Source organism: Mus caroli, unplaced genomic scaffold, assembly GCF_978045245.1.
Source record: "Mus caroli unplaced genomic scaffold, Mus_caroli_1 scaffold_3, whole genome shotgun sequence".
Lineage (NCBI taxonomy): Eukaryota > Metazoa > Chordata > Mammalia > Rodentia > Muridae > Mus > Mus caroli.
Window position 1 is genome coordinate 109,357,096 of NW_028227258.1, and position 12,036 is coordinate 109,369,131.

The 12,036-nt window shown below is 43.8% G+C and overlaps 1 protein-coding gene across 1 annotated transcript in view; it reads right to left on the minus strand.

The window, feature by feature from the left end:
* Positions 1 to 11,587, minus strand: part of Lhfpl6 (LHFPL tetraspan subfamily member 6) — a 205,520-nt gene extending 193,933 nt beyond the window's left edge. Inside the window, exons 1-2 of the mRNA XM_021158103.3 lie at positions 11,347 to 11,587; positions 9,491 to 10,063 (exon numbers count right to left, since the gene is read on the minus strand). Of these exons, the coding sequence (XP_021013762.1) occupies positions 9,491 to 9,875 (385 nt within the window). The 5' untranslated portion in view covers positions 9,876 to 10,063; positions 11,347 to 11,587. The remainder of the gene's footprint in view (positions 1 to 9,490; positions 10,064 to 11,346) is intronic.
* Positions 11,588 to 12,036: the final 449 nt, after the last annotated feature.

Sequence of the window (12,036 nt, forward strand, 5' to 3'; positions counted from 1 at the left end):
AGGCTGACGCATGTGTCCTGCCTTCTTAGTTTGCACAGGGACCCACAGGCAGTGAGCAGTACCTGAAGATCTGCTAACTTGAGGGAAAAAAAATACTAATGTGTCGTTTGACTTGCTAACTCGGGAAGACTTTGTTTTAAAATCTAACTCCATGTAAATTCTGACATACCCCGCGTGGGGTAAATATTAGTCTGCACTTGGGCCATGGGTGATGCCGCAAAAACAGCCCACAGAATACTACAACCCTATCAGTAACACCAAAACAATAAAATAAAATAAAATGTCACCAAACACTACAACCCTAACGGTAACACCAATAAAACAAAACAAAACAAAACAAAACAAAACAAAACAAAACAAAATGCCACCAAACAAGCTACAAGCCTAACAAGCTAACAAGCTCAGAAGCAAGAGTTCAGAGAAAAGTAAACATTTCTTTCATGCCATTTCTACTGTCTTCCAACTCCCTCAGACTCAGATCTCTGGGTCTGTCTTAATTGGACTGAAACACCATTACGGTGAGGCCACTGCACACGGAACACAGTTTTCTGAAATTGCAGCAAAGTCAAATGTGTATCAAAAGGGGCCACGCGGGGAAGGAGAAGTCACTGCTGTGTCATTTAATAAACCCACTGAGCACTGAGGGCTCGGGCAGCCAAATTGAATTTTAAATGGCTCCTACAAGAGGCTATAATCAGGACAGCCACCAGTGGAGAGGGGATGAATGAACTGACTTTTTTCCCACCAGGGGATCAAAATAGAACACCATCTTTATGCATGAGACCAGAAAAAAAGAAAGAAAAAAAAGCCTACAAAAAGTTATGGTATTCACCCTTCACCTTTCTGCCTTTTGTCCAGTACTTGGACATTTCTGGACTCTATCTTCCCTAAGGTGGTCTTTTGTTAACGAACATTATGCAAAAGGATTTTATCCCACCTTGATTTCCATTGTGTTCTACTCCAGGCAGCAAAAAACTCCCATCAAGTGAAAAGTCCCCTGTGACCCTGAACCATCACAAAACTGCCAAGCAGCTGGCACTCTCCAGGGAAGGCTTAACATCCACCATTAAGTCAGTCAGACATGGCTGCTGCTAGACACTCTCCTTTCAGCCAGCACAGCCAATGTGAGATGCGAACGCTCTGCCTACTTGGGAGTACCTGAAGAAATGTCTTCTTATATGAAGTTTCAAAACCACAACCCTTGAAACTCTGTGTGTTCTAATCCTGACCATTCTTATAAGTTCCATGCTCAGCCTTCCCGACTTCCCCTTGACCTCAAGAAGCTGGAACTCCCACTAGAATTTGAACAACAAAATGCCCCATGCTGAGCTGACCTCCTTGCTTTCTGAATCTGAAGATATCTTCCTCCTCATGAATGACAGTGACCTTCGAGGTGTCACTTGGACTTGAGACCAGAAAGACCGTTGCTATTTATCTGGTCAGTGACAACCAGTTGCCAACATCTCCCTCTCCCTCTCCCTCTCCCTCTCCCTCTCCCTCTCCCTCTCCCTCTCCCTCTCCCTGTTCCTTCCTTTCCTTCTTCATCCACATTCCTCTTTGACTCATATATTTTGCAGAGTCCAGCTCAGAGGAATCACCAGCCAAGGGCTCTATAAATCCAGTATGAATTCTGACTGGAGGGTTTGAGAGAAGGGAAATGAAGACAGAGATGAGCCTTCTCCCCAAAGCATGAAGAGAGGGTAGAAACTCAATGGCCACAATATGATTCTGTAGAACACTTTCCAAAGTGGGAATCTGGCCAGCAATAAAGCATTGCAGAGCTCCAAAGGTATATCCTTGCCTGTCCACCTGCCCCTACCTCTCTCTCAATCCTAGCAATACTGAATATTTAGAATAAAGGACTTGGATCTGAAGCTGAGTTTGAATAAGCACACCATGGGCTGATCTTCTATCATACCCACGCAGAGGGTGCACACAAATACTCTTGGGCAGATACTGAAAGCTTCCTAGCCCTGTCGGCACATTTGTTTGCACAATTTCTGATACCATAGTTTGGGCATCTTGACAGCAGATGCTAACATCAATATTCAACACAAGGCAAGCATCTGCTGTTCTGGAAAAAAAAAAACTTTCAAAGAGCTCATATTCTATTGAGTTTGGAGCAGATAGCAAATTATTATCACAATTCTCTCAGGCACTTTGCTGGACTCCAAAAATAAGATCTTATTTTAACATTTTGACTTTGTTCTTCCCCTTCCTAGAATATTATGTGAGAATGACATTTGCAATTTAATGTTTACAACTAGAGGTATAATATCTTTTTTTCTCTGATTGTAAATTGAAGATAGAGTACAAAATGGAAACAGTTATATCCCCCTAGTCAGATAGATAGATAGATAGATAGATAGATAGATAGATGATAGATAGATATATAGATGATAGGTGATGATAGATGAATGATAGATGATAGGTAGATAGATAGATAGATAGATAGATAGATAGATAGATGATAGATGAGTGAGACAGCCATATTAAAAACCTATAGTGAGGAGGCTAGGATAATGGTTCAATCAGGAAGGATCGGCCTTACCAACAAGTGGACTATTACCACCAACCTGCAATGAATTTTTGTGAAATGTTGCTGTATAATACAACTACCAGGTTTCTGCCAGACTCATAAGCTGAGTCCAACAGAGAAAAATATTCACCTGAAGGCAGAAGAAACAGTTCAGAGGTTGAGACCACTTGCTGGTCTTACAAAGGACCTGAGTTTGGTTTCTGGCACCCACATGACAGCTCACAACCATCTGTAACTCCAGCTCCAGAGGATCTGATGTCTTTCCCAGCCTCTGAAGTCACTGCACACACATGGCACACAGACAAAACATCCACACATAAATAAATAAATAAATAAATCTTCAAACTGATCACCTGTGTTAAAAAGATTCAGTACTGATCATGCTCAGAAACTCTAAATTCAATATATAACATAAAATAGCTTGTAAAAGGATTTATTTTTGTTTATGTGTATTTGTGTGTATGAGCACATGCTTGAGGGTCCTAGAGGGAGAACTGGATCTCTAGGAGGCAGAGTTACAGGTAGCTGAGAATCCAATGTGCTGAGAACTAAACCCAGGTCTTCTGCAAGAACATGGACTAGATAGAGCCATCTCTCCAGCTCCATAAGGCAGCATTTAATTAACACTTTCATAGGATAGTGATAGTATTTGTAGTTTCACTGATTTTTAAAAGTGGGGACATCTTTGGTCTCACTCTTAAATTCGGTGTTCTCATCTATAAAAAGAGTGAGTTTCTTGCTTAGACATGAAAATTGTACTTCAGATTTCTTCACAAGATTGAACCCAAGTTAAATGTTATATATCCAGTCCATTCTCCCCCCCCCCCCCAAGACTGTGTATATGCCTCAACATGCCAAAGCATCTATAGAGATCTGTTGTAATGGAATCTGATCATTTTCATAACTAAGCACTTTGAACTCTTCTTGCTCCCGCTAATTAGATTATTCCTGCTCACACATCTCAGTACAAACAGAAATTAACGTTCCCCAGGCCTTCTTGAGAATTATACTTAGAGAGCAGCAAGGTCAATTCTAGAGGCATCAAGGATGAAAACTGTTGGTCTTGTATAACTATTTTTCTGATTTTTAACTCCTACCTACAGAGCCACCCTGGCTAAGTTGAAAGGTTCAAGTCCTGATGGTGGACAATGGTACCTTGGTGTAGTATGCAAACTATGTGGCGCTTGTGAGGCCATATGGACACAATGTAAGGATCTCAATGGTCTTTCTTGAGCTCTTTCTAACAAATGGCTATTAATTCACACCCCTCAGTCAGTTCACGGTGTGACGACAAACCAGTTTGCAGCTGATATACTAGTGAGGCTAACTAATCCACTCGTGACTCCAGCCTCTGTAGTCTCTAGCTATGAATGGATTAGCTGGTGGCAACATAGTGGGTATGTGAAAAAAACCACATGACTCTCCACTTTGAAAAAAAAATACAGAGGAACCGAAGCAAGTCAGAAATCTCAGCAATTGAAGGGAGGATTGCTGTGGTGCTGCTCATGTGGCCAGCCCTGTGCCATGGACAACGCCATAGTCTGTCATTTTTAAGAATTATTGTCATTATTATTGTTTATTTCAGAGATACAACATTGGGGGAAAAAAGAAAGAAAAAACAATAACTCAAACTGGGAGTGGGGTGGGGGTGGGGCTGAGTACAATTCTCCCCAAAAAGAAACCAAGAGCCTAAGATTCATAAACCAAAAGATTATGAGGTTGCATCATAAGATCTCAAGGCAAAGGACTCGAGCATAGCTCTCGAAATGTAATCTTTCCCAAAGCAGAGCATGGAAAGTAACAGTTGGTTCTCTTAGCTTTATAATTGCATGCATTAGGGTAACTATCGCCTAAGGCAAATAGGATACTATAAAGAAAGCAACCTCCAAATTAACATGTCTGTTTCCACAGCCCCAATTCTAATGTTCTTCATCTCAAACCTTCTTCCCAAATAACAAGTCCGATGGCGCTAAGATTGACACCTATATACTCTACACTGCGACCTATGCAATATGACTTACACATAGTAATGAATGAGGGTTTCGGTGAGTAGCATTGGATTGTTCAAGGGTTCTGTGCACCAGCTGGGCCTGTCGTTCCTGGAGAAGCTTGTTAACCTGTTCCACCTTGGCTTAACCTAGCCCTACTGAACACTCTCTGGGGAAGAGCTCTGGACTGTTCATGGGGAACAAGCTCACTGGTGATATCTCTAGGCACCTTGTAGAAATAAACGAATGCTACATTGAATCCCTGCATGAGAGGCTTAGAAGCTCCACAGCAAAGTATCCAAACAATGGGAAAAGTCTTAGATCAAAGCTCAGAAAAGCTCTTCAAGTGAAAACTAGGACTGACATCAATGGCTACACAAAACCTGCCTTTCACAAACATTACAATGTATGGCACTACACACTTTGGTGTTACAGGTTTTATGAATGAATAGCTAATGTGTTGTCATTCCTGCATGTAAGAAGCCTAGAACTTGGAGCAGGCAGGCTCTGGCATGCAATGTTAGTGTCATACCACACAGTGGGTCTTCCTGCTCCCACCATGTCACACTCTATGTCTCCAGCTCAATCTTATTCCTTGTGGGTCATCAGTACACACGAGAGGTTCGATGAAAGGTGGAACTGGGTGAGCAGAAAGTCCTACCACTGAGCAAGAGGGGACCATCTTCTTTCATACATCTATTGAAGACCAGGAAACTCTCCACCAATCAAATGTTGCCCCTCAGGTACCCTCCCGACTTAACCATTACAAGGTTTCCCTGGTGCTACGGAGTTGACCAGCAGCTGCCTGAGCCATCCCAGTGAACAAATCCTTACTAGAGACCCAGACCCACTATGTGCCAACTACAGAGGCTAAACTATGGTCATGTTTCTAGTTTTCCTCCTATAAAATCTTATCTCTGGTATAGAAGAATGATAAATGAGGGGAAGTTTTATATAACATAGATATTAGAAACATATTGAGAAATGCATATTATACATTTAAAGTCAATTCCAGAAAAAGGTAACAAGAATGAGGCAACTCAGATATACCCAACAAAAACCAGACTGCAAAGGTGGGAACCCTCTTTAGCTAGATTATGGGAGCTTAGATGTGGTCATGGCACAACTCACTTTAAGTTCTCAAAGTCAACCATTTACCATTTAGGAAGTCATCCTAAAATAAGAAATGTTGTTCACAAAGCAGCAGTTTAAACTGTGTCCCCAGAAGCAACAGCAGCATTATCACCTAGAAAGTTGTCAAGAAAGCAAATATCAAGTCCTCTGTGTGTGTGTGTGTGTGAGAGAGAGAGAGAGAGAGAGAGAGAGAGAGAGAGAGAGAGAGAGAGTCAGAGAGATACAGAGACAGAAATAGAGACAGAGACAGAGAGACAGAGATTGCTATCCAGTTAAGGACCTGAAGCTAGGGGTATAGTTTAGTGGTAGAGCATATACCATATGTGTGCCCTAGGAGGCATGATTGACTGAATCTCTCTCTCTCTCTCTCTCTCTCTCTCTCTCTCTCTCTCTCTCTCTCTGTGTGTGTGTGTGTGTCTTTAATGGTTACACAATTTTATACTGGGTAAAGAGAGACAGAAGTCAGACATCTTTTTTTTTTCAAAACACCCTAAGCACACCCCATACATGCTAATATTTTTATTATACATATTTTCTAAAGCCTTTCTACAGACCTTTTAAAAACTGAAGAATAAGTAAAACTTAATGCTCACTGTCTTTAAATTATGACATCAGCATGACTTCTAATAAAGATAGCAGCAATAAAGTTCACCTACAAGTTATCTTAGGGAATATGGCATTCGTCTCATGAAACATTCCTAAGATTGGAGGTCTTTATACAGAAGTCCCCATTTTATGTTGGCCTACTGGCTGGAAGGAGACATTTTAACTTCCGAGCAGCCATCACAAGAATACTCAAATCCAAGGATGACACTCTGTCCTTTACCTTGTTCCAAAATACTGCAGGGGTTACGCTGCCCGATGTCACACCATATGGGCAGACTCCAGACCCAGCAGGCCACAGTAAGCAAGATGCCTCTGTATCTCACCATTCCGCTGCTTCCTGTTGTTTTTGGAACAACCCTCACTTTAGCTAAACATAACCCTGCTTGGAGATTCATTTTTAGTAAGAGAGTCTGTCTCTCTCCCGGCAGAGTCTCCTAAATGCTCTTCCATTCTGACACTGATCTCAAGACTCTCAGAACTCCCTGATTTGCCATCTCCTGGTCTTTAAAAATACTCACCCATTTTATGAAGAATCAAATAAACCTACTAACCACATACGTTTTGAGAATTTAAAAATAAGAAACAATTATGTAGTGAACAACTGGAGAAAAAAAAACCTTCTGAAGGCATTTTGTCCTGTCATCTTTTCTCCTATTGGCTGTTGATGGTTAGCGACAGAGTTTCAAACTCTCTCCAAACTTCATGTTACTTATTAACTATAAATACACAATTTTCTGTGGTAACAGGCACATCTATTTAAGAGGTAGGTGTTTTTTAAATAACTCCCTTAGGTTTTTACTACAAGATTTTTGCCTGACCTAAGAAACATGTATAGGAAATAAGGCAATGCCACCTATTGGAGGCTGTTGAGATGGGTAAGAACGCCCACTGCATGAGTGTAAAGGCCTGGGTTCAAGTCCCAGGACATGGGAAAAGTCGGGCTTTCTTGTACCAACCCAGCAGCATTGTTAGGCTTTCAGGCTGCTGGTCGAATTCCAGATTCTGTGAGAGACTCTGTCTCAAGGGAATAAGGTGGAGGATGAAGGAGCAGGATACCGGATTCCATTCCTGGCCCTTGTGCAGGCACCTACATATGTACACAAGCTACACAGAAACACAAGTGCACACCAGAAGAAAACAGAAGAAAGAAGGGAGGGATGGAGGAACAGAGGGTGGAGGGGTGGAGGGACATAGGGAGAGAAGGAGGAGAGAAGAGCAAAGTATGATTATCTAATATATATGCATGTGTGTGTCTCAAGTGTATTCTATAGAATGAAGAGTTAGCTCCATATAATTCAAAAATAAATCTATACACAAGATCATGAAACATATATACAAAGCAAAGCATGGTTATTTTATATATGTGTATATAAAATTATATATATGTATATGTGTGTATGTATATATATGCATATATATATATATATCAAATGTCAATCCCCTTGGGTATTCTATAGAATGAAGAGTTAGCTCCACATAATTCAAAAAAATCTATACCCAGCTTAGAGAGAGAAGAAGAAGAAGTCTCCTGGGCCTCAGATTCACTTCTTGTGGCCTTCCTTCCTTACACGTTTAAAGGTAATCAATAAAAGCTGATTTCTCTTTGTAAGCATTTTCCTATTCTGCCAGAAATAATAGCAGTCTCTGCTCTAAAATGAAAAAAAAATGGAAAGTAATATTTACCATAAGAGGAGAGAATGGAACTGCCTAAGCGTTTTTCCTGAGCCAAGTAAAACACCAGCAAGCTCCGTTCATTCTTAAAGAAAAAGATTCCTCTCCCTCGCCCTAGCGTTAGCTCTGCTCTGAAAGTCTGCAACAACAAGTTTTCAAACACTGGGTTTACAGTTACACTCTTCAATGACAACCTGCTTGTTTCCTAAGAGTTTTACTACATTTCTGTATAAACATGTGTATTAAAGCCAATAAAGGAATAGGAAAACAGGCAGGAGCGACTGACAGCCCCCAAAGCACCCCCAGTCCCGGCACAGTGTGAGATGGGAAACCCCAGGGAAGCTAATTCCAGATAAGAACACAAAGGCATGCACATAAATCTAAGTCTTGCCGGGAAACACAAAGTGGCTTTGCTGTACCCATTCTCAGCACGCTGACTTACAAAGCTCTACGATAAGTAATCTGAAATAAGGGGCTCTCTAATCTGTATCGGATACCTCAAACATGGCCATTTCATGGGCCCTTTCTCCTTCTGGAGTCTTCAGAAAAGACTGCAAGAAAACTATCAAGTGGAAGAATAATACACTTTTCCTTTGTTATGAAGCTCTGCACACACTTTCCCAGGTTTTCCCAGCTTCCTGTTTCCCTTCCGTCTGTCCCATCTATGCAGGCTGTCATATTTCACCAGGCCATATTGCAAATCAGACAAGTTCCTCCAGTCAGGTTGAGGGATGGAGGTGAAAAGGCTCAATAGAAAACATATAAAGTGCAATTAGAACCATATGACCAGAGATATTGAAGCAATCCTGGCTGGAAGCGCGCCAAGTGAAAGTCAGACCTCGTCTGGTGTTACTGAGACTATCCAGCGTGTTTGGGACAGCACACACCATTCTTTAAACACTGTATTCTTTTCTTTCCCCTCACAGAAAAAGTTACCAAAGAAGTTAAGATCTCATACTGTAATCAGCCTAGAACTGTATTTGTAACATAGTGAAAAAATATACTTGCCAAGATGAAATTGGGCATCTGAAACTTACTTCGAAAAGTATTATAAAATTAAACAAAGGTCAGTGTTATATCCACTGAGAGTCTTATGGGGTTTTCATCATGATCACAGTATTGAATAGGACACTTTTTGCATTTTTTTTACGAAGTCTTTGCCTCTAAAGACCTCAAGTGTTTAGCAAGGCAAAAACAATCCATGGGTCTACTGTTGGACAAAAAGGCCAAGATGCTATGAAATACCAACTGTCTCCCTAGCATATATGTTACACACAGCCCATACATGTTTGTGTCTCATAGGTTGTATACAGCAGGCCACGGATGCATATATTTAAGGATGAACAGGCATAAAGAACCCTGACACTGTAAAAAGAATTCTGGCAAAAATCTTGGACTTTGCTGGATCTCTTACCATGGCCACTTCAGATCTATTTTTTTCTTGCACTCCAAATGCCAATTACAACCAAGCATCAGAAGATAAATGAAACATAATTTTCTATACTGCTTTGAGATTCTATGGAAACAACTCAAGTTTGGCAAAGTCACTTACCCCCCAGGAACTGGATTCCCCCAGCCACTCTTCCTACAGTCCTGGAGATGAGTTCCGACACGCAGCAACCCATCAGGGCAGTGAGAGCCACCAGGAGCAGCAGGCCGCAGCCAAGGCCTGTCACTATGGTACAGATCCTCCACTCGGTGCTGGGGATGCCCTGGAAGGAGGCATAGCGCCCGCACTCCTCCACCATCACCATCATCTGCCGACTCTCATCGTGAACGGGATAGGAGCACCTTCGGAAAGTGCCAAAGGATACAGGCTTGCCTAGCTGAGACCCCCAGAGCCAGTACGGCATGAAGAACCCCACGCAGGAGGTGGCAGCGGAAAGGAAGGAAAGCAAAGCCCAGATCACCCCAGTACAAGTCAGGCTGGACGCCATCTTCCAACAGGCAGTGCAATGAGGGTCCACTGTGATTGCACTAGAGGTGTGAAGGAAGGCGTGTGGTCACAAGAAACTCCCAGGTAGTCCACCGCTTTTCAAGGCGTATGTAGCTACTGGCTGTAACAGAGCTTCAGTCTTACGGCGATCAGCTCCTCATACTTTGGAGTGAAGATGGCTGGTGGCCCCTGGTAAAATGGAATAGGAAACAAGGAGAGCTAAGTATGTCTAGCATATTTATACATCTCAAGAAGCTCCACGATTTTCATTTAGGAAACTTCAAACTTCTTTCAACGCTTCAAAAGTGGGAAGAACTAATTCTCTCCATACGCATCTCTATACAAGTTTTGCCAAACTAGCTCAAAACTTTTCCACGTCTTTATCTCCTGTAAAAATGCTCCCAAATTAACTCTGACAGCTATTTACTTAAAGAAACGAATGGCTTCTATTTGCCAAGCCAATGAATTCATTTCACATACTCACATTAAAAGCAATGTAGCATTTTTTTTACTAGCAGGAGACATAATTCCGGATATTAAAATAAAATGGACCATACAGTAGTTTGTTTATTTGGCTTGCAAGTTCACACTTAGTTTCTTGTCACTCCTCGGCATCACTTGATGAGTTGCCAGCCAAGCAACATGATAGTGGGAACCTCATACAATTACAGAAGTACTGTAAATTTGATTAACAGTATTCACCCCTCGGGTGTATACATTGGATAAACCCATAGTTACACACCCCCAGTACTCGATAACACTGAAAACGCCTTCTGTCTTAATTTTCCGGGGCAAATGTGTTCACGCCTCCTATTTTGACTCCTTGGCTTCAGTGCTTTCACCTGCTGGCCATTTCAGACCAGGCACTCACTCTTTTCCAATACCTAATGTCAAGTCAGCTATTCAAAAGGGTTCGACGAGGTGGGCTGGCTTGCACACCTGGCTACACTCTCCACAGAGAACACAGAAGAACACCCCCACCCCGTCGGGTTTCATCTGCAAACTGCTTCCAAACTCTAGTCTCATACACTTTGCTCGCCCTCTGCTCTGGATTCTACCCAAAGGGGAGCTCCCTCTGGCTACGGTTTTTAAAATCTTGTCAGCTGTGAGCAGAGGCTGAAGTTGAGTTGGTCTGGGGGTTACCATTAAAGGTGGGGAGTGGGAAGAAGGGAGGCCTCTTTCTCAGCTGGAGTGAGTTACCCTAGTCCAGATGAACTTAAAGCCACCATCCTCCCCCAAAACTGCTAGACGCACGCACCGCACCCTGGAGCACACAGGAACACACACAATGATCTCTGGATGCAAAGCGGCACGGGGAAGTTCTTGCAGCCGGCTCTGAGAAAGGGAGGGATAAGGATGGAAAGGAAGGCAGCACCCCCCGGAGGCCGACAGGACCTTAGCTGAACCATGCCACTCGGAAAGACAGGAGGGACCCGGGCGCCCGGCACGGGGCCCCGGGGCGCTCTACTTACCCGGCCGGGCGGCGGCCGCGGTCCCTCGCGGGTCCCGTGCGCAGCACAACTTGCTGTCTTTCCCTGGCGGGGACAGCGCGGCACCAAAGAAGACTGTCTTTCTTGCCTTTGCCACTATCCGGACGGAGATCGAGGCGAGTCTGGAGAGCTGGGGTGGGAGGACCCGCCCGGAGAGCCCGCCGGCTGCGGCCGTGCGGCCCGGGAACACGGTGGATGCCGGCTCCAGCTTTGGCAGGCGAGGCACGCGCCGCCTCTTCCCCGCCCTCCCTTTGCCGCTGTCCCCTCCCCTCGGCCCCGCCGCGCAGTCCTGGACGCGCGAGAGTGGGGGCGGCAGACAGACTGAGAATCCAGGGAGAAAGTTGCTCGCCTTCCCCGCAGCTCCCCGGGGGGCGCCGAGGCCACACCCGACCCCTGTTTGCTTTTCTGGGTCAATCCCTGGGGTCTGGGGCTGCAGTGTTATGAGGACCAGGATGGGAAGTAGCCTCAGAGATGGGGAGAGCGATGTCTATGAGCTTTAAGGGGCTCTTGAGAAGTGGTCACTTTGGAGGGCAGAGAGCATGACGGGTGTGGACGTAGGAAAGAGAAGGCTGGGCACGCCACGCGAGGCTGCTGGATTCCGTGGGGGCAAAGCCAGAGAGAAAGAAGGCAGACTACTCCCCTGCCAAGCCTCTCCCAACAGCTGCAAACCTT